This window comes from Paroedura picta, chromosome 1, assembly GCF_049243985.1.
Source record: "Paroedura picta isolate Pp20150507F chromosome 1, Ppicta_v3.0, whole genome shotgun sequence".
Taxonomy (NCBI): domain Eukaryota; kingdom Metazoa; phylum Chordata; class Lepidosauria; order Squamata; family Gekkonidae; genus Paroedura; species Paroedura picta.
In genome coordinates this window covers 2,738,916-2,761,821 of record NC_135369.1, presented here as the reverse complement: position 1 = coordinate 2,761,821, position 22,906 = coordinate 2,738,916, and the positions used below count along the sequence as shown (strand labels likewise).

General features: G+C 52.9%; 1 protein-coding gene across 1 annotated transcript in view; it reads left to right on the top strand.

Annotated features, from left to right (window-relative positions):
* LOC143829215 (putative PIP5K1A and PSMD4-like protein) overlaps nucleotides 1-22,906 on the top strand; it is a 101,067-nt gene that overhangs the window by 29,919 nt on the left and 48,242 nt on the right. The window contains 7 exon segments of the mRNA XM_077319716.1: nucleotides 2,462-2,499; nucleotides 6,000-6,086; nucleotides 13,189-13,319; nucleotides 14,484-14,601; nucleotides 16,757-16,909; nucleotides 20,479-20,778; nucleotides 22,178-22,383. Of these exon segments, the coding sequence (XP_077175831.1) occupies nucleotides 2,462-2,499; nucleotides 6,000-6,086; nucleotides 13,189-13,319; nucleotides 14,484-14,601; nucleotides 16,757-16,909; nucleotides 20,479-20,778; nucleotides 22,178-22,383 (1,033 nt within the window).

Genomic DNA, 22,906 nt, shown 5'->3' with positions numbered 1-22,906 from the left:
CCCATTCTGGTTGCAAAATTATTTAGGATTTAAGAAGACACAACCTTTTGCCTACTGGTTTCGTTTGCTTTGGGTGTCTATGAAATACAAGCTGATTTTTCTCCTGAAATTCTTTTGTATGCTCCAGTAAGCGGCATAAATTTGCAGTATGCTCTTTAGTGCTGCCTCATTTTCTGAATCCAGTTTGAACATCTGAAATTCCTTGTTCTGTATATGGAAACAGTCTTTGTTGTAGGACTTGAGCTTCACTTTACTAATCTATATGCACCCTCTGGGGTTTCGGGCTGGGGCGTCATCAGTATGTGGATGACACCCAGCTCTATCTCCTGATGGATGGCCGGCCGGACTCTCCCCCCAAAATATTTGCCAGTTGTTTGGAAGCAGTGTCTGGATGGCTCAGGCAGAGTCCTCTGAAACTCAACCTCTCCAAGACGGAGGCCCTGTAGCTGGGTAGAAGGGGCAGGATCAGGAAGCATGCCTCCCATGCCTGGACAGGATACAGCTTATGACTGTACCAGCAGCCAGGAATTTGGAGGTGATTTTAGATGCCTCCTTATCCACAGAGGCTCAGATCACAAAGGTAGCACAAACAGCATTTTTCCACCTGCACCAAGCTCGGCTACTAGCACCCTACCTGTCCCCAGAACACTTGGCCACAGTGATCAATGCAGCGGTCACTTCCAGACTAGATTTCTGTAACTTGCTTGCTCTACACGGGCCTTCCTTTGCCTCTAACCCGGAAATACCAATTGGCGCAAAACGCGGCTGCAGGGGTCCTCACGAGGTCATCTTGGAGGGCCCATGTCCAGCCTGTGCTGAGGCAGCTGCATTGGTTACCAGGGGGCTTCCGGATCATGTTCAGGGTTTTGGTTCTTACTTTAAGGCCATCTTGTCTCCTTATGCCCCTCGCAGGGCTCTTTGCTCTGCAGGTATGAATTTGCTGGTTGTCCCTGTTCCCTGGGAGGGAAGCCTGGCCTTGACAAGGGCCAGGGCCTTCTCAGTCCTGGCCCCAACCTGGTGGAATAAGCTTTGAGGATAGTCTTTGAGCATCCTTCCCACAGTTCTGTACATGGTCTTAAATCGTTTAAGTTGCATTTTGGCCCTGTGAATGTTTTGACGTTTTTCTTCCGCTTTACTCTTATTTTTAATATACTAACCACTCATGGCCTGTAAATTAAGTAAATCATGACATCCACTGTCAGTGGAAGTGGTCCTGACCACAAGCATAGGCTTATTTGTTTGTCTTATTTGCATTAAAATTTTATTGACATTTTATTGACATTACACAGTCAGCCTTTCTCTCTGGGACTCCACGTAGATACCCTGCCTTATATGAATCAGTGCAGCAACTCTCCAGGGCCTGTGGCAGAGGTCTCTCCCATCACCTACTGCCTCATCCTTTCAGCAGGAGACGCTGGGAATTTAAAGCGGGGCCTTCTGGATGCCAAGCCGATGTTCTTCTCCTGAGCCACGCCCCCTCAGTAAATCATTACAATTGCATAGAATAAATCAGTGCAGTCAACAGACTGGGACATTCAGAAGTCAGTGAATAGGATTTGACTTGTAGAGATCTGGAAATCCACCTCAGATTGAACATGACGCATTCAACAGAAGCAAAATTTCCACCGTGGGACCCATTTGCACCAGTAGAATCATAGAATCATAGAGTTGGAAGGGGCCATACAGGCCATCTAGTCCAACCCCCTGCTCAACGCAGGATCAGCCCTAACCATCCTAAAGCATCCAAGAAAAGTGTGTATCCAACCTTTGCTTGAAGACTGCCAGTGAGGGGGAGCTCACCACCTCCTTAGGCAGCCTATTCCACTGCTGAACTACTCTGACTGTGAAAAACTTTTTCCTGATATCTAGCCTATATCGTCGTACTTGAAGTTTAAACCCATTACTGCGTGTCCTCTCCTCTGCAGCCAACAGAAACAGCATCCTGCCCTCCTCCAAGTGACAACCTTTCAAATACTTAAAGAGGGCTATCATGTCCCCTCTCAACCTCCTTTTCTCCTCAGCTAGTGCAAATCATGCACAGTAGTACAGCCTGCTGTCCCTGACCCTTTACCCCAAGTTTTGTTATGAAGTGTATCCTTACAGTGCAGCCCAGTTTCCTGTGCAAAAACCTCTCTCAGATAATTCAGTTTTGCACAGCTTGTGAAAAGCCAGGGGAGTGCACGCCCTTCTGACCTCATGAGGCAGACCATTCCTGTAAGGGGGGGGGCTCAGCAGAGACTGTACGGGACTTTCAAGGGGAAGGGGAGGTCTGTCAAGGGCTGTCCCCACCCCTGGAGCCTCAAGGAATCTTCTGTGTTCAGCGGGGCTCCTTTCATGGTCTTCTCAAAGCACGGGAAGTCCCTGTTCATCCAGCCAGCCAGGGATTGATTTAGGTGGAACATCTGCTGTGCAATTAGGTAAAGTGACTAATTGATCTTTTTCTGCTCTGTTTTGCTGCTAGGGGCACCAGGAGCGAATTCTTTGAAGAAGTCACTTGAGGTAAGCCAAGGTGGCTGCCAGTTTGTGTGTGTGGAGTCTCCGGTTCCTCACTGGGTCATCCAGTCAGTCACGTTCAAACTCACGCTCTGAGATCTTTGCACAGTGAGAAGAGCGCTGGTGGCATTGTGCACCAGGGACTGGGAACTTGACCTCAGAGGAAGGAGAGGACGTTTTAGTACAGAGCCAGGAGTTTGAAGTCTTTTCTCCCACCCTCCCGCCAACGGGGACAAGGACGCCGCCATAAGCCACCATGATTCTGGGCAGGCTGCATGCAGGGCCCCTTTCTTCACCAGCGCCACAGTCTGGTGCAGGCACCTCTGCTAACAAGACCCCAGAACTTTCAGCGATAGTTTGTGCGGCAGAGAGAATGCCGTGGACACCATTGTACGGTTTACACTAAAGCTGTGTTTCGTTTGGCTGTTCTTCCGTTCAGGTGTCCGGTAGGGCTGACTTCAGGCAGCAGCACTCAGCTCTTCCTGGCTGTCCTGACCCAAGTTCTGGCGGGAGGCCGAGGGACGGCGGCCAGGACAACACCGCCAGTGGCTGCGTCACTTCTCTTGTGCACCGGGAGTGACCTCCTCATGCTGTGACGTCACATCAACACTCTGGTATTTGGGCAAAAACTCTTAAGGAAAAAATGGCTGCTACCAAATACCAGAGAGTTGCCTGGATGTTGCTGGGTATGATGACATCACTTCCTTAGCACGCTGGAAGTGATGTCATCAGATCGCCAGCTGTGTCGCCTCCTCCTTTCTCCTGGCTGGCAGCAGGGGGGTGGGGGCTGACAACCCTTCTCACTTGCAACTGATTCCCAGACGACAAAGATCGGTTCCCTACAAAAGAGGGCTGCTTTGGAGGCTCCTGGCAGTTCAGGCAGGGCCGTGGGAGAGCAAAAGAGGCTGCAGGAGACTGCCGTTCTCACGGGGATTCAGGGGATCGGACCGAGCACGTGCAGCCTGCTTGCCCTGGCTCTGTGACGGGCTGACAGGCAGGCCAATGAGAAGGCTCTGTGTCCAGGTTCTGTTCAGGAAAGGAGGAGGAGGAGGGACTTGCAGGGGCTGCAAAGCCCCTCCCTTCCCCTCCCCAGTTCTGAAGCTCTGCAAGCCCGTGCAGGACAGAAAAGGGTGTGATGGAGAAGGGCAGGGGCCTCGAAGCCCCTGAGCTCCGCATTGCGTGTCGTGGGAAAGGCACTGGGCATCTGTCTTGTGCCGGCTGGGCTTTCTGCGGGACACGTGAGAGAGTCTAGTTGCTCCTCTCGGGTTCTGGCAGACAAGATGAGTCTTGCCCTTGTCCTGCGGAGCGTGAGAACGTGCCTTGGAATACACTCCTCCCCTTGATTGCTGAAGAATTCAGGTCACCCACCGGCAGCCTGCAGGGTTGGCCATTACTAGACTTCGTACTGAGGACCCTGGGGATTCCGGAGGCAGCCTGTGGCCTTGGGACCCTCCGGCCTGGGATCCTGTCCTAGTCCTGCCGTGGACCCTTTTATCCTCACCCCGAAACGCACAAATCTCCTCCTCCCTTAGCCCAGTTCCCTGAGGGAGCCCGTGTGCCTCTCTTGACTTGCAAACCGGGCTGAGGACACACAAAAGAAGCATTGAGTGGATGGATGGTTCTGACCTCCCTGGCTCAGGCTGACCCAGTCCCATCAGGTCTCAGCAGCTAAGCAGGGTCAGTCCCGGTCGGCCCAGGAAGTCCAGAGTCTCTGCGCAGAGACAGGCAACGGCTAACCCCCTCTGTCTGTCTGCGGCTCTGCAGCTCCAGCAAGGCAGCCATAGGTCAGATGCCACCCGATGGGCCTTTCCACCACAGCCGCCACATGAATGAATGAATGAATGAATGAATGAATGAATGAATGAATGAATGAATGAATGAATGAATGAATGAATGAATGAATGAATGAATGAATGAGGGGCGGTTTCTCCGGCACGTGGCTCTGAAATTAAAGACTGCACAGCTTCAGGAGGCACCTCTGTGAGCTACCGCAGAATAGGAGAACACCGTAGATTTCTCGTGGACAACCAGAAACTGAACCAAGAATGGCACAGATGTATTAAAGTCTTTTTTTCCCCTTATTGAATGAATATATTTCTAATTTTCAACCTATCAGTCTCCACTGATTTCCAGACATGGGCAGCCAAAACGGGGTCTCAGGTATTCTTATCCCGCTTTATCTTCATCAGTGATTGACAGTCAATATCTGAATAGAGTATCAGAGAATTTCATAGAATTTCATAGAACCATAGAGTTGGAAGGGGCCATAGAGGCCATCTAGTCCCACCCCCTGCTCAACGCAGGATCAGCCCTAAGCATCCTAAAGCATCCAAGAAAAGTGTGTAGCCAACCTTTGCTTGAAGACTGCCAGTGAGGGGGCGCTCACCACCTCCTTAGGCAGCCCATCCCACTGCTGAACTAGAATCATAGAATCATAGAATCATAGAATTGGAAGGGGCCACACAGGCCATCTAGTCCAACCCCCTGCTCAACGCAGGATCAGCCCTAAGCATCCTAAAGCATCCAAGAAAAGTGCGTAGCCAACCTTTGCTTGAAGACTGCCAGTGACACGTTAACACGTTTAACACGTTAGTCACAGCTAACACGTTTCACTTGGAGTCTGAGCCAGGCAAGAGCTCTGTTCCCGATGGAGACCCAGAAAGCAGGATACGAATACCTGGGGCCCAGGAGGGTCCCTTCCGACTCTACGATTCTATGACCCCATTTCGGCTGCCGATGTTTGGAAATTAGTGGCGACTGACAAGTTGAAAATTAGAAATATATTCCTTCAATAAGGAAAAAAAAAAGACTTTATCACATCTGTGCCATTTTGATTTCGGTTTTTGACCTCTGTGAGCTACCGGCTGCTTTTGCCTGGCCACAGAACAGCCAGGCTGCCAGAGTTGCCTTCGGCAGAGCTTCAGTCTCTCCCACGCTAAGAACGCTTGAAGCTTCCTTCTGCTGAGCCAGGCGCCTGCTGAGGCCTCCCCTACCCGGCAGCGGCTCTGCAGGACCTCAGGCGGAGATCTTCCCCATCGCCGGAGCCTTTTGAGCAGAAGGTTTTGGGCAGGGGTAGTCAAACTGCGGCCCTCCAGATGTCCATGGACTACAATTCCCAGGAGCCCCCTGCCAGCGAATGCTGGCAGGGGCTTCTGGGAATTGTAGGCCATGGACATCTGGAGGGCCGCAGTTTGACTACCCCTGGTTTTGGGGACTGAACTTGGGACCTTCCGCCCCCAAAGCAGATCCTCTGCCCCAGAGCTGCGGCCTCCCGCTCCCTTTTGAGCACACGGGTCAGTTCTTGCTGAACCGCATTCAGCAGATGCAAGCCAGCTCTTCACTCTCTCCCCCTCCCACTGGATTAAGTGGCTCTCAACACATCCGTTGGAGCATTCGCTTCCACCTGCTTTGTTAGGGAGCCCCTTGCTGGAACCCCGAGTCTGCGGTGCTGCTTTCCCCAAAGACCTGTGTTTTTCTCATGGCCTTCCCTCTGCTCCCGACCCTAGATGGCAGGATCCTCCGGGCACACTTCGCAGACGATCAAGAAAGGGCACCGGGGCGTGGACTCCACGGGCGAAACCACCTACAAAAAGGTAGCTGCCGCTGTGTCTCTCCCCCCTCCCCCCCCGCCCCCCCCGGAGCACGTCTCTCCCTCTCTCGCGTCCCTCCCCTCCTCCTTCCATTCGGTTCCGCCCCACATTCTCAAGCATCTGAGTCACCGGCCGGAGCATAAAAGGTGGAGGCCGTTCAGGTAAACGTCAAACCTCGTCGCAAGCGGCCGCCGGCAAGCACATGCCGGCAGATCCCGGGGGCAAAGGCCAAAGCCCAAAGCGTCATCACTCCGTTTCGAGAAGAGTCTTAGGTCTTTGGAAGAGTCGTTTTCCCCTGGAATTTTGTTCTGCCCTCGTCGCTGCCGGACAGGCCCTGGGAGACCAGTCAGCTTGGAATTCCACCTGGATTTGGTTTTCCCGGAGCATACTCTCTCTCCCCCCCCCTCCTCCCCCGCAAGGAGTGGGTCGAAGTGGGTGGCCGTTGGGTCCCCAGCCCCTGAGTTAACTCAGGGGGCTTTTCAGCATGTGCCAGCCTGTTCTGCCTCAGAACCCGCTTCCTGTGTCCGGATTAGATGGATGCTAGCGTGACCCGCTCGTCGGGACCGTGGTCGTTCTACGTAAGTGGCTGCCTGTGGGCAGAATCCACCAAAGCTTGCCTGCGGTTGGAGGGGGGGGGGCAGGGGTGGTGATGGAGAAACAGGGAAGAAACGGGGCTGGCTGCCTTTTCACCACTCTGCCTCCTAGCGTGGCCAAGCCCAGCGGGGGCTGCTTGTGTCTGGAAGGAGTGGTCCTGGCCCCTCGCAGGGGCACCCTGATACGGAGCGTTTCCCCCTTGCTCTTGCTCTCCGGCACTCCACGGGAATCACGGCTTGTGCAAGCCTTAGAGCTCTGGCAGGCGCCACTTCCTGTTTCCTTTTGGCTTGTTGTCGTGAGCGCTGCTGCCCTCCACCTTTCCCTCGGGCGCTGCGTTGGCTTGTTGTGATGGTTCTGCTTTGGATCGTTCGGGATTCCACCCCCACCCGCACCCCACCTGCATTTCCCAGGTGAATACTTCAGACTTCGTGGTGCGCCCTCACGTCCCCTCTCCGTTCCGGAGCCTGTGGGCCAAAGCTCTTGACGTGAGGAGGATGCTGTACGCTTACAGGGCGATGGGGAATTTCAGGAATCTTGTCCACGCTCGCAGGCGGCTCGGTTTATTCTGCGTGGTACTTCTCCTGGCTGCGGTGGGTCTTCCAGCTGTGTGGCCGTGGTCTGGCCGTTTTAGATCCCGATGTTTCGCCAGTAATTGTAGCTGGCGTCTTCAGAGGTAGGACACTTCAAAGCGGGGTGCTTTAGCACAGAGCTATTTCCCTCTTGTCGTTTCCTACCTCTGAAGCCGTCAGCCCCAGTTGCTGGCAAAACGTCAGGGACAGGTTGTTGTGGAATAAAATCAGAGTCCGGGAGCACCTTGAAGACCAACAAAGATTTATTCAGGGCGTGAGCTTTCGAGTGCAAGCACGAAGAGTGCTTGCACTCGAAAGCTCCCGCCCTGAATAAATCTTTGTTGGTCTTCAAGGTGCTCCCGGACTCTGATTTTATTGTGCTACTTCAGACCAACGCGGCGACCCATTTGAATCTATCCTTAAGGTTGTTGTGGGTTTTCCGTGCTGTCTAGCCACGGCCTGGTAGTTTTAGTCGACTCTGGCCATGAACACCTTCAACAGTCCAGCAGTCACGGGGAGAGGGGTGTCTGATAAATCTGCCACATAGCTAGCAGGCAGAGCATTCAAAGTGCTTGACATGGAGGGCAGGTCTTATCAGCGGCTGCTAGCCATGGTGGCAAAAGAGAACCTCCAGGTTCAGAGGCAGCGCTGGGAGGCAACGTCAGGGATTGTTCTTGGCCCCTGTGCCCTGTTGCTGGCCTTTCACAGGAACTGGGTCGGCCATTATGAGACAGGATGCTGGACGAGACAAACCCTCACTGGTCTGATCCAACAAGGCTCTTTTGTTTAATGTTCTTAGGAAATGCCTCTTTCTGAACTCTTCACAAGAACCTTATAAGGTGGGCCAGCATTAGCTCCAGGTTGCAGAACTGGTGGAGGAGGGGCATGCAAGCTGAGAGTAGCTCCCGGTGCTTGTAATTGAAGAAGTGATCCGTGATTCACAAAAGCTCCTCTCCTGCCACACATCTTGTTGGTCCTGAAGGTGCTCCTGGGCTCTGGCTCCTTTCTGCTGCTGCTGCGGACAGACTCCCGCGGCCCCCGTCTGGACCTGTCTCCATGCAATCTCTGACCCCCCCGGCCCTTTTGCCCTCCTCAGATCTGCTCCCGTCGTGGTTTCTGAGATTTTGCCACCTGCTCTTCCAAGAGAAACGAAAATAGGACCGATGTATAAATAAATTTTGCGAATCCTCACTGGTATCAAAGTCTCTTATGAGATCGAGGTCAAAACGAGGTTCCAGGACGATTCACTGAGGAAATGTTCTGTTTGAAAATGGGTGTAGAATCTGGAACCCCATTTTGACTTGACCGCGATTCGGTTTCCTAAGAGACTTTGACACCAGTTCGGATTCATAAAATTTCTTTATTCATGGGCCTTCCATCGGTCATAATTTTGTTTTGCCTGCCCTTGTAGTCATAAGGACTAGGAACTTTGATTTGTTGCATTTAATAAAGTGTGCACAAGATGCAGTAACAAAAGGAGGTCACAGAATCCGAATCCTAGAGTTGGAAGGGACCTCCTGGGTCATCTAGTCCAGGGGTAGTCAACCTGTGGTCCTCCAGATGTCCATGGACCACAATTCCCATGAGCCCCTGGGAATTGTAGTCCATGGACATCTGGAGGACCACAGGTTGACTCCCCCTGATCTAGTCTAACTCGTGCAGAAAATTCACAACTAACTGCCCACCCACAGTGACCCAAATTCTAGGCTTAGATGATGCCCCCCCCCCCCCCCGGAGGAAATTTGCCTCCTGACCCTGAAGTAGCAATCTGCATTTCTCTGGGCATGAAAGGAAGGGCCCCAAGAGCCAGGCTGTGACACAGTCCCTTCTGCCCACCCACTCACAATATTCTCCTCTCCTCAACCTGCCAAAGAGTTGGGGGTCCTGACCAGCTCTCCCTTTTCCAGTATCCCAGCGAAAGAGTCTCCAGGGCAGAGATGCTTTTATCTCTGGAGATTAAAAGTTAAGCCCAAGATGTTGAGTGGAAGACTTGAAGGAAACCATGGGGTGGGGTGAGGATGAGGGGCTTCTGGTGCCAGGCATTTTGCCCAGCTGGCTGCTTTGCTGGGAGGGGAAGGGTCAACACTCCCACCTGATCTGGGAGTAGTCTCCGGCCTATGGCCCTGGGGATTGTAGGAGAGTGGATGGTTCTTATCATTTCTTGGATTTCTCTCCCGCCTTCCCAAAACCGGCTCTGGCTTCTGGGAGTTTTGGGAAGGTGGGAAACAACCAAGAAGCAACAGGGCAAGAGATTTCTGTGGGTGTTTGGGGAGGAAGAAGCTTATTGAATTAGGGGGTGGGGTGGAGGAGGGAGTTAGCTGCCCTTCAGCAGAGCTCCCAAATAGTGTCGCCATTGGGAAAAGGAGAAGGACCGATGGCATCCTAGGAACACAAGAGTGTGGTCCCTCCAGTCCAACACTCAGTGGCCCAAACCAAGGGGTCATCGGGAGGTCCCCCAGCTGGGCCAGGACTCCAGAAGCCCTCCCACTGTTGCCCCCCCAAGCACCAAAGAGACAGACCGCCTCTGCCCCAGCTGTACCTTCTGGCTCAGAGCCAGTGATGGACCTAAAGGCATCTCTCCATGGGCAGGCATGAAGCATAGAAACTGGGCTGGTGAGCGCGGGTGCAAGAGCCAGAGTTAGTAGCAGTTAGTGCCCACTCTGCCATGCAAGCTTACTGAGCGTGCGTGGGCTGTTTACTCCCTCAGCCTAACCTGCCTCACAGGGTTGTTGTGAGCACAAAGTGGAAGTGGGGACATTGCTTTTGAGTCCCCGCTGGAAAGAAACATGGGGTGTAACTATATCAACATACATTTTTTTAAAATTCTTTCTTGGTCCCTAATCCCTGATGGGCCAGCACAAAGTGACCATAGGCTACTGAACTATTCAAGTTTATTTACAGGGTGAGTATCCCACCCAAAAGGGTCTTTTGTGCGTGTGCTGGGGTGTGTTTTCATTGTGCCTGCTGAGGTCCCTTCCTTGTACTCTTCTACAGTCAGCACGGTGTAGTGGTTAAGAGCATCGGCTTCAAATTTAACATGCAGCTAGCTGGATGGCCTTGGGCTTGTCACAGCCCTGATAGAGCTGTTCATACAAAGCAGTAATGTCAGGGCGCTCTCAGCCTGACCTCCCTCTCAGGGTGTCTGTTGTGGGGAGAGGAAGGGAAGGTGGCTGTAAGCCGCTTGGAGACTCCCTCGGATAGAGAAAAGAAGCATATAAAAACCAACTCTTCTTCTCTTCTTCTTAATTGCCCCAGCCTCAACCAAATACCTGGCAGAAGAGCTCCCTCTTGGAGGTCTTATGGAACTGTGAAAGCTCCTGCATGGTCCTTAGCCTTCCAGGAGCTCGTTCCACCAGGTTGGGACCAGGCCTGAAGAGGCCCTGGCCTGGGTCAAGGCTAGGTGAACCTCCCTTGGGCCAGGGATACCAACAGGTTTGTACCTGCAGAGCAAAGAACCTTGTGGGGGGCATAAGGCAATAGGCAGTCCCTCAGGTATGTGGGGCCCAGACTGCAAATGGCCTTGAAGGTCAAGACCAAAACCTTAAACTTAATCCAGGGTGCATCCTACAACTAATGAAGCTGCCTCAGCACTGGCTGGCTGTGGGCCCTCCAAGGTGTTCCAGTTCCCTGGCAGTTCCCTGGCAGCCGCATTCTGCACCAGTTGCAATTTCCGGGTCAAGGATAAGGGAAGGCCCGTGTAGAGCGAGTTACAGAAGTCAAGCCTAGAGGTGACAGAGGTGACTGTTGCATGGATCACTGTGGCCAGGTGTTCTGAGGACAGGTAGGGCGCTAGTAGCCTCACCTAGTGTAGGTGGAATATGCCATGTGGGCTACTCTGGTGACCTGGGCCTTCATTAATGGGGAAGCATCAAGGATCGCCCCCAGATTCCTGGCCTTGGGCACGATCTTAATTTGCACCCCAGGCAGGCTTGGAAGATGCACTTCCTGGTCTGCAGATGTTAAAAAGCATGGGGGAGAGCATCGCCCCCAAGGGAGGCGAAAGGGGCATGACCTTTCCTCCCCCACTGCAGTATTAGACGGGCCTGGTTCCCCAGAATGTTCCAATTATCCCTCTGGCCAATTATCCATCCGCTCCCTTCTGCCCATCCAGTAGGCCTGTATGGAAATAGTTTTTTCTTAATCGCCATCATTGTGACTGAGTCGTTGTTTATAGGGTTTTAATGGTTTTTAATGTACTGTATTTGTATTGAAATATTGTGAATAGCGGCGGTCATACAAATAGAATTAATAATAATAATAATAATAATAACAACAACAACAACAACAACAACAACAACAACAACCAGCTTTTAATCACTGCAGTACACTGGCCTCCACAGGAAATGTGGTAATCTATTGGAGTATGGGATGTCAGGAGTTTGTGTTCTGCTTGACTTTCTTTAAAGAATTTTACCGTGTCATCATTTAGGTGCCTAAGAAACACAGCATGGGTGTGTATGTGTGTGTGGGGGGGGGGGGAGCCTTTGTTGCGCAAAGATGGTGGTTTGTGTGTTTTGAAGAGCCCAGGCCAGAGGAGTCCCCCATCAGGGCATGAGAAACAGAAAGCAGCAGAACTCTGTAGTTTCTCTGCCCTTGCGGTACAAAAGGTAGAGGTGAGAGGTCTGCTCGAGTCTAAGTGAAGGGAGTTAGAAGGTGGCATATCAGCGGAAGAGTGATTGATGTGGGTATAATAAAATCAGAGTCCAGATGCACCTTTAAGCCCAACAAAGATTTATTCAAGGCGGGAGCTTTCTAGTGCAGGCACTCTTCCTTGAATAAATCTTGGTTGGTCTTAAAGGTGCTCCTGGACTCTGGTTTTATTGCCCTACTTCAGACCAACACGGCGACCCATTTGAATCTATTGATATGGGTACAGTAGGGCCATCCACAGGAAAAACACATTTAAACCATTTCCGAGTTTTTAAAACTTCTTTGTACAGAGTACTTCCCAGGTTGTTTGCAAAATGTGGCCAACACAGTTATACAGAGAAATCTTATTTATTCTATTAATTAATTAATTAATATTCCACCCTCCCTGGAGGCTCAGGGCGGTTTCCATAAAACGTAGAAACGATACAAGAAACAATCCATAACCTATAAATAACCATAATATTATTCACTGATAATTGTAACAGCGGTAACAGTACAATAGTACAAGCAGTGTAAACAGGTCCAGGGGCAGAACACATTGATGGATTTCTGGAGGGGGGGAGGGAGCAGGGGCCCTGCAGATATTGCTGGTTCGTTCGGTCTCAACCAAATGCCTGGCAGAAGAGCTCCCTTTTGCAAGCCCTGCAGAACTGTTTTAGCCTTACGCTCTGCAGGTTATAATTTGCTGGTCATTCTTGGCCCCAGGGAAGCATGTCTAGCCTTGGCCAGGGCCTTTTCGGTCCTGGCCCCGACCTGGTGGAATGAGCTCCCGGAGGATCTGCGGGATCTGGAAGAACTTTCTGGGTTCCGCAGGGCCTGCAAAATGGAGCTTTTCCGCCAGGTCTGTGGTTGAGGCTAGGCGGCACGGAAGATCATGGCCCCCCTATAGGAGTGTGGCTTGGGAGTTCATCTGCGCCCTCTTCACCCCCCCTCCCCGGAGGTATTATGTTTCCGCTGTATCTTATGGTATAGTTTTGATATTTTGATTGTTGTATTTTATGATTTTATGTCGGGTTTTAATAGGGATTTTTCTGGGGGGTTTTCTGACACTGTAACCTGCCATGAGCCTTTGGGGAGTGGCGGGAAATAAATTGCAACAACAACAACAATAACAATAATAGCTCTGTCTTAAAACCAGTTCAAGAGTTTAAAAAGGGAAAGAAAGCCCCCCCCCTCCCCCCGGTGGTGGGAATAGTTTCCCCAGCGTGATGTTCCCTTCTGAAAGGACCCTTTCATGTGTCTCTGCCAAGAAAGAAGCTGACCCCTTGCTCTTTGTGTTTGCTGCCCTGCAGACAACATCGTCGGCCCTCAAAGGCGCCATCCAGCTCGGGATCACCCACACGGTGGGAAGCCTGAGCACCAAGCCGGAGCGTGATGTCCTCATGCAAGACTTCTACGTAGTGGAGAGCATATTCTTCCCCAGGTGAGCTGTTTCTGGAGTATGGGGGGTGGCCTTGCCTTGGGACTAGGGGGCAGGTGTTGCCCCCCCCCTCCCCGGTTCATTTCCCAGCAGGAAGGAAGCTCTGCCCTGCCCTGCCCTGCATGCCCAAGCCCTTGCAAAAGGTGCTTCTAATCAGAACACAGAGCCGAAAGAACAGACAGCTCATCACTGTAGTTGGATACTTTGCATGTTTCATGTTCTCAGCCTCATGTTCTCAGGTTCATGGAGGTTGCGTATTTTGGGGGAGCCGGTACTTTGTGCCGTGCCTGCAAAAAATCTCTCATTTTTTGGTTTTAAAATATTTGATCACAAGTGAAGCTGCCCATCTGTGGGGCTCTTCCTTGCCCCTTCTAGGGGGGTGCCCTTCTCTTCCGTGGCGACTGCAACCCTGGCTGATCCATCAAATTCGGTCTTGTCCATTCAACCTTGCAGCAGCACTCCAGGGTCTCAGCGGGAGGTCTTCCCCATCCCCTCCTGCCTGGTCCTTATTAAGGGGAGATGTCAGGGATTGAACCGGGGACCTCTTTCCTGAGAAGCAGAGATTCTTCCACTGAGCCACAGCCTGTCCTCATGGCTATGCCTCATCTCGGCACCTACAAGCCAGCTAACAAAACACGTTCGCTCTCAAAGTCTGTTCTAGGATGATGCAGGTGGCATCTTGGTCATGAGCAGGCTTCTGTTCCAGGGAGGGTGTGGTTCCTGGGCCACGTGGGGTAACAGGTTCCCTTTTATGTCCTGGAGTGTGCCTCCTACACATTCTCCGAGAATGCAGAGATTTTTCTGTGGGAGAGCCGATGAGCAAAGGTGTCACCTGAAAGCATGCGGCCTTGGCAGAGTGCATGAGGGTGCGTGAGAGACAGTGTGTTGTACTGGCTATGAGTGGCAGACACTAATCTGGAGAATGCCTGGGTATGCTTCCCCACTCCACTGCATGCAGGCGACTGGGCAACCTTGGGCTAGTCACCCGTTCTCACAGAGCAGTTCACTCAGAGCTCTCTCGGCCCCACCTCCCTCACAGGACGTCTGTTGTGGGTGGAGGAAGGGAAAGGTATCTATTTGCAAGCTGCCTTGAGATTCCTTCGGGTGGTGAAAAGTGGGGTATAAAACACCAGCTCTTCTCCTCCTTGTGCCCCTTTTCCCCTCCAGTGAAGGCAGCAACCTGACGCCAGCCCATCACTACAATGACTTCCGCTTCAAGACCTACGCCCCCGTTGCCTTCCGCTATTTCCGTGAGCTCTTCGGCATCCGGCCGGATGACTACTTGGTGAGTTTCTGGGGAGGCCCGGTCGGGCTTTGGGGCTTTGACTGCCTGTGCCACAGCAAAATGCCGGGCCCCATAAGAACGTTCCGGAGGGCCATAAGAACGTTCCCACCAGCAAGCCAGTGCAGGTGGCCCTTGGCCCTAAAGACCAGCTGGGACTAAGAGTGTGCTTGACAAGGCTCCAGACGTTTGGTGAATTTCGGTGCTTGTTTTCACAAACATTGATTTATTTCCTGCCTGCCTGGTCATGTCGCATTGAGGCTCAAAGCTTAGAGGACAGGATAGGAAAATAGATTTGAGGGATGCTGCGTGATTCTGGAATGGCTTCCTTTTTCTGCACGGGTTAGCCTGAATCGACCTTTAAACCCTTGAGTTTTAGGCAGTGCCTCTGGCAGTTTGGCCATATAGGGCCTGGCTTCTCAGGAGCTCCAGCACGGCTGCTGCAGAAGGCTGCCAAGGATTCTGAGCCTCCGGCACCCCCCTCCTTCTCCAGCCCAAAGGCCTGGAAAAGACGTCAACCAGGGGACTTGCAGAACTGCTCTCTAGCAGCGTCAACCATTTGTGAAAGGTTGATAATCTTACCTTTCCCCCTTAAGACCGAAGAAAGCAGGTACAGGGAGGCATGCCCAGGCACAGCCGCCCCCTTTTAAGCGGTGCTCTTCCCCAGGTGACCTTTAGGACCAGAAACCTCCTCTCCCCCGAAAACCCCCAAAGGGTTTTCCGCACAAGGCCCGGATGCTGCTGTAGGCTGGCCATCGCTTCCCAGTGTGTTCCCAGCCCTTAATTACACCCTAGCTGGTTAGACCTGGGTGTGATCGAATGTACTAATTACAGTCCCCCGTGCAACCCTGACCCACGCAAGCCTGAAATCCACTCCCGCCTCCCTCCCTCTCGTGCCGCAGACACCCTGTCCCAGAAACAGGGCGACAGGCGTTGAACGTGGCCGTCTGGTGAACAGTTCTTCAGACGGCTCCTCCTGCCAGCAAGGTGTTTTCCATTGGCCACTGGTGATCTGATCAGCCGTGCCGATTTTCTGAAACCTTGCTTCGGAAGCAGCTGCTGGCGCAGACGAACACCTTTATGTGGCTGGTTTCACATCCCACGGCACCCACGGGCCTTCATGCTCGCAGTCCTCCTTGCAGGCTAGATCAGCAGGAGAAGAGGCTGCTGGAGCGCCATCTAGAGCAGGGGTGGCCAAACTGCGGCTCCCCAGGTGTCCATGGACTGCAGTTACCAAGAGCCCCTGCTAGCATGCATAGGGTAATTGCAGTCCATGGACTTTGGGAGAGCTACAGTTGGGTCAACCATGATGGAGGGGCCTCCTGTATCCCCCCCCCCGTCCCTAGTTCTGCACCTCCGTGGATTTCTAGGAGTCCAGAGCCTCTGCGTGGCAGGCAGGAGGTCCCCAGTTCAATCCCTGGCAGCATCTCCAGCTGAAAGGACCAGGCAGGAGGGGATGGGGAAGACTTTTCTCTGCCGGAGACCCTGGAGAGCCCTGGGGAGGGGCCAGAGCTCAGGGGCAGAGCCTCTGCTGGGCAGGCAGGAGGTCCCCGGTTCAATCCCAGGCAGCATCTCCAGCTGAAAGGACCAGGCAGGAGGGGATGGGGAAGACCTTTCTCTGCCTGAGACCCTGGAGAGCCCTGGGGAGGGGCCAGAGCTCAGGGGCAGAGCCTCTGCTGGGCAGGCAGGAGGTCCCCGGTTCAATTCCCGGCAGCATCTCCAGCTGAAAGGACCAGGCAGGAGGGGATGGGGAAGACCTTTCTCTGCCTGAGACCCTGGAGAGCCCTGGGGAGGGGCCAGAGCTCAGGGGCAGAGCCTCTGCTGGGCAGGCAGGAGGTCCCCGGTTCAATCCCAGGCAGCATCTCCAGCTGAAGGGACCAGGCAGGAGGGGATGGGGAAGACCTTTCTCTGCCTGAGACCCTGGAGAGCCCTGGGGAGGGGCCAGAGCTCAGGGGCAGAGCCTCTGCTGGGCAGGCAGGAGGTCCCCGGTTCAATCCCAGGCAGCATCTCCAGCTGAAAGGACCAGGCAGGAGGGGATGGGAAAGAAATGAGGAATATTTTTTTGCATATGGCAGCTGTGAAAGACTTGGGCTCCTTTGTGGATTGGGCAGCTTCCTCCGTTCAGCCCTGACTGCTGTGTCTCCCCCTCCCCCCCCAGTGCTCCCTGTGCAGCGAGCCCCTCATCGAGCTCTCCAACTCCGGGGCCAGCGGCTCCATCTTCTACGTCTCCAGCGATGACGAGTTCATTATCAAAACGGTTCAGCACAAAGAAGCCGAGTTCTTGCAGAAGCTGCTGCCAGGCTACTATATGGTGAGTGGGTGGGGAGGGAGGGAGGGAGGGAGGGAGGGCAGGAGCATGGCTGCATCTTTCCTCTTGGTAAGGGGCTGTGGCTCAGTGCTAGGTCCTCTGCTTTGCGTGCAGAAGGTTCCCGGTTCAATCCCCAGCATCTCCAGTTGAAAGGACCGGGCAGTAAGTCTTCTGAAGAAGATTATTTATTTCAAAAGTATTTGCATGCCATTTTTAAGTAAAATCGAAGTAGCTTGCAGAGATCATATTGCAGAGAGCCTAGTAATTAAATGTATAATGGAAAATTGATAAAAAGCATGTAAGATAGAGTGCTACTCTCCATGCATTAAAGAATGAGGGATTTTTGTAAGAACTGCTTCAAGATTTGTCTACTAGTCATTTTTCAGGGTTATGTTTCTGGGCTTGTTTTTGATACAGATACAGAAGCCTTTATTGGCATTATGAGCAATAAATGTAAAGGTAAAGGTATCCCCTGTGCAAGCACCGGGTCATGTCTGACCCTTGGGGTGACGCCCTCCAGCGTTTTCATGGCAGACTCAATACGGGGTGGTTTGCCAGTGCCTTCCCCAGTCATTACCGTTTACCCCCCAGCAGCAAGCTGGGTACTCATTTTACCGACCTCGGAAGGATGGAAGGCTGAGTCAACCTTGAGCCGGCTGCTGGGATCGAACTCCCAGCCTCAGGGGCAGAGCTTTCAGACTGCATGTCTGCTGCCTTACCACTCTGCGCCACAAGAGGCTCTAGCAATAAATGTAAGAGGATACAAAATGATAGAATTAAAATCAGACAGAGTTTCTCAGTTTCATTAAAAACGAAGAACTGATTCTAAAAACATTGCCTTAAGACGCTGCAGTGCAGGAGGATCGTGCAGGGTCCAACCCATCGAGCCATCTCTTGACCATTGCAATTTTGACTAAATGGGATTGAAAGGTGGACAAAATGTCAGATATCAACAAGTGGTAAGAAGAGAATGTGGGGCAAGTCAAAATAATATGAGGAAGGAGGTCAGGGCAAGCAGGCAGGAAGTGACGTGAGAGACCTCCTTTGCCTGAAACCCTGGAGAGAGGCTGCCGGTCTGAGTCAGTATAATATTTATGTATTTATTGTTTAAATTTATTACTCGCCTCCCTCCGAAGGCTTGCATCGAGTTTCAACATAGAATAAAATCCCAACAAAACCCCTAAAACATACATAAAACTATAAATACATCCCATCAGAACCCCAGTTTAGGGGGAAAAGACGAGGTGGTCAAATATATCCCACACTAATATCAACCCAGAAAACAATTCTAGGAGGGGGGGTGAAAGAGGACGCTGTTGGAATTCGCTAATGCCACTTTTGTAGTATAAGGCAGCTTCACTGGAGGCATTGGGGTGGGAGGGGAAGCAATCCATATTCTCAAGCTGGTCTTTAGGTAGAAGGGGGAGGAATATCGGGCCACATCACTCCCTCAGTGGCCTCCAGATTTGTCAGGGAAGTACCCTCAGCCTTAGAAGAAGAAGAAGAAGAAGAAGAGTTGGTTCTTATATGCCGCTTTTCCCTACCCAAAGGAGGCTCAAAGCGGCTTCCAACCGCCTTCCCTTCCTCTCCCCACAACAGACAGACTGTGAGGGAGGGGAGGCTGAGAGAGCCCTGATATCACTGAACAAGAAGGAGGAGGAGGAGGAGGAGGAGGAGTTGGTTCTTATATGCCGTTTTTCCCTACCCAAAGGAGGCTCAAAGCGGCTTACAGTTGCCTTCCCTTTCCTCTTCCGGGAGGGGGGAGGGGAGAGGGGTTGGGGCTCAATGGTAGAGCCTCTGCTTTGCATGCAGACGGTCCCATGTTCAGTTCCCAGCATCATCCCGAGAAAAGGACTGGGCGGTAGGCGATGTGGAAGACCTCTGCCTGAGACCCTGGAGAGCAGCTGCCAGCCTGAGTAGACAATACTGGGGCTGATGGACCCGGGGTCTGATTCCAAATAAAAAGGCTTCATGTGTTCATGCAGAAGGTCTCTCGGTCAACCCCTGGTATCTACTGGGCCGTAGGGAAAGTCCTCCCTGCCTTGGGCTCTGGAGAGCAGCTGTCAGTCTGAGCAGGCAACACTGGTCTGGACAGGCCGGTGGTCTAATTCAATAGAAGGCAGTTTCTAATCTGCCCATAAGACTGAGGAAGAGGCCTGGCTCAGTTACACAGCATCCTAGTTCAATCCCCGGCGTCTCCAGTTCAAAGGAACAGGTGCAGGAGACTTCCACCTGAGACCCTAAGGAGCTGCTGCCCGTCTGAGTGGACAGTACTGACCTTGATGGGCTGAGTCAGTACCAGGCAGCTTCATGGGTCCATCAGGGACCGGAGCAGCGGTGTGCTCCTCGCCGTTTCCTTTCAGACCGTTGGGAGGCTGCCTAAGGCTCTGATTCAAGGTGAGGAAGGAATAGCTTCTCCTCTCCCTCCTCCCTTCTAAGAAGCAGAAAAGGCTGCATTTTTGGCTGGCTTCCCCAAATCTACTGGTGCTGCTTGCCCGTCAGTAGCCTTCCAGTAGCGTCACTTGTTCCTTTCTTGGCTTGTGCTCTGGTCCAGTTTACATAGTGGGGTGTACCAGATGATTTGCCTCCCGGAAGTTCTCGTCTGTGTTGACTTGGCATGTAGGAGGTTCAGTTCCTGGCAGCATCTCCCATCCAAAGGACTGCGTGGCAGGAGACGGGAAATAGCCTTCTGTGCTTGAAACCCTCCAGGGTTACAAGGCTCTTTCCCATTTCCTGCTATCCGATTCTTATGCCCCCCCCCCCCCAGTGTCCATAATTCTGGCCTGGAGGGAATTCCCCTCCCATCCCACAGTGAAGATCAGCAATTCCCTGGGTCTGCAAGGAAGGGCCACAAAGAGACAAAGACTGGCACATCCCTTCCTCTCACCCACTCACCATCTGCCTAAGTCCATAAAATCACCATTTCTGTCAGATGATTATCTAGCTTCTGCTTCAAAATGTCCAGACTTTCAATTCCTTCCTTGCAAAGGAGTGGGGGTGGGTGTCGCAGTCAGGAATTCCCTGGGTCTGCAAGGAAGGGCCACAAGAGACAAGCTCTGGCACAGAAAGCTTTCTCCAGCTAAGCTCCTTTAGGGTAGCGATCCCCAACCTGTGGGCCACGGACCACATGTGGTCCTTCGACTAATTGGAGGTGGGCCCCGGACACCTCCCCCCCCGGCCCTTTACTTCATCCCCCCTGGCCCTTTACAACACACTTCATTGTTGTGGCGTGTCTGTATCTTATTTTGAAGGGATGTTTAAACATTACCATAGCGACCAGAGAGCGTTAGGGCAGTGGTTGAGAGTAGAGGAGTAAACTACCCCCCCCCTACCGGGCCTCAGTAAAAGGCGTTGAGTGGTCCCCGGTGATAAAAAGGTTGGGGACCATTGCTTTAGGGGACGCAACTGCCCCGACACATTGTGCATGTAACGGAAACACACGCATGATTAGAGGCGGAGCGCCCCACTCCCTCAGTTCCTTTTCCACCGCCCCAAAATGTGGCCTGAGCGTGGGGTTTCCCAGTTCCTCTCAAACAAAGGAACTCACGGGAACTCTCCTCCTTCCCTCCCAGAACCTGAATCAGAACCCTCGGACGCTGCTCCCCAAGTTCTACGGGCTGTACTGCGTGCAGGCGGGGGGCAAGAACATCCGGATCGTGGTGATGAACAACCTTCTGCCTCGCTCCGTCCGGATGCACCAGAAGTACGACCTGAAGGGCTCCACCTACAAGCGCCGGGCGTCCCAGAAGGAGCGCGAGAAGGTCTTCCCCACCTACAAGGACCTGGACTTCATGCAGGATGTGCAGGACGGGCTCTTCCTGGACGCGGACATGTACAGCGCCCTGTGCAAGACCCTGCAGAGGGACTGCTTGGTAGGCGGGGGCGGAGGGGGCGGGCTTCTGCGGCAGCCACACCTCCACATAACTGAGCGTGTTGTTCTTTCTTGGGGGCGGGGGGATGTGTGCATTTCTGAAAAACACGGTTTGGGAACGTAACGCCCTCCCCATCCAGTTGGACATTGACCCTCTGTGTGGATGTGCCTGTCTGTGATTTCCTCACAGACTGGCTGTTAAGCTCTTGGGTCTCCTGATGCCTTAGAAGAGGGGCCCCGCATGGGCACCACGGAATCTGCCCACACTTTTCCCACCAAGTGTCTTTAGAAAGTGGGCAGGACCGGGTTGGGACTTGTGGCCAGCAAGGCTCCTGATTGGCTGCTGGAGATCGGATCAGTGGTGCAGGTTTTTAAGAACACTGTTTTGGCCGTGCTTGCCACCCCCGCCACAAGGTTCTTCACTGTTTGACCGAAAGCGAGCTGCAGCACCCATTTTGTGGCTGGCTCCATAGAATCATAGAATCCTAGAGTGGGAAGGGGCCATAGAGGCCATCTAGTCCAACCCCCTGCTCAACACAGGATCAGCCCTAAGCATCCTAAAGCATCCAAGAAAAGTGTGCATCCAACCTTTGCTTGAAGACTGCCAGTGAGGGGGAGCTCACCACCTCCTTAGGCAGCCTATTCCACTGCATCCATTGTGCTGTGTCAGAATTCTAAAGGTGCCCACAGGGATACCCTGCCTTAAAGACTTCTCTTAAGCCTGTGGGTAACTTCAGAATTCTGTTTGAGGCCAGGTTATCTCCCACGGGCTGGGTACCCACAGAGTGTCTCTAGCCCTTCTGGGGACATAACCTGATAGGCAGTCCCTCAGGTATGTGGTTAATGCCGCACAGGTTACCCTAAATGGTGGGATAATCAGCAGCTGGCCCACAGGGTCATGTGGAAGGAGGTGGCCCTTCCAGTTGAAAGTCCCCTCGGCTTCTCTTTCACGAGCATTGCTTTTAAATGTTGTCTGGCATGTTTTTCTTCCAGCACAGGCCCTTGGATGTGGTTAAACAAGAAACTCCGGGGAATGGTAGAGGACAGGAAGGCCTGGAGGATCATTGTCCATGGGGTCGCGATGGGTCGGACACGACTTTGCACCTAACAACAACAACAACAGGCCCTTGCAGATTTGAGCCTTCTTCCCCTGACTAAAATATTTATTTGCAAGATTAAAACGAACAAAATCCTGTGTGCTTCCAAAGCAAGTTATTTGCCCTGAATGCTTAACAGCTGAGGGTGTGATGCAAGGTGAATCATTGGCCTTGGGACGAGGCAGGCTTGATAAACAAAAATCACGGACGGGTTTTTTGCAGGGAACGCACGGTGCAATCTGAATTGGGCTGCCTGGCTTTGGGACGGGTTGGCTTGACGGGCTCTCCCCGCCCCCCGCACAGGTTTTGCAGAGTTTCAAAATCATGGATTACAGCTTGCTCGTGGCCGTCCACAATCTGGATCTAGCTCAGCGAGAGCGGGCAGTCATGGACGGGTCCTCCCACGCCGACACGCGGCGGCCCGCGGCACAGAAGGCCCTCTACTCCACAGCCATGGAATCCATCCAAGGGGAGGCACGGCGAGGAGGCACCGTCGAGACCGATGACCAGTAAGTCTGCGGCGGGCGGGCGGGCGGGGGGGCGAAGAGAAGCATGAACTTCACCCCACTTGAACGGTGGATGGCTAGAGGTAGAAGAGCTGGCTGTTTGCACCCCACTTTCCACTATCCGAGGGAGTCACAACGCAGCTCGCAATGGCCTTCCCTTCCTCTCCCAGCTTGGTGTAGAGGTTAGACTTCTAATCTGGCGAGCTGGATTTGATTCCCCGCTCCTCCACATGCAGCCAGCTGGGTGACCTTGGGCCAGTCACAGCACGGATAAAGCTGTTCTGACCGAGCAGGAATATCATGGCTCTCTCAGCCTCCCCTCCCTCATAGGGTGTCTGTTGTGGGGAGAGGAAAGGGAAGGCGACTGGAAGCCGCTTTGAGACTCCTTCGGGTAGAGAAAAGCGGCATATAAGAACCAACTCTTCTTTCTCTTCAGTAATCTCAGGGCTCTCTCAGCCTCACCCACCTCACATGGTGTCTGTTGTGGGGAGAGGAAAGGGAAGGTGAATGTAAGCCGCTTTGAGCC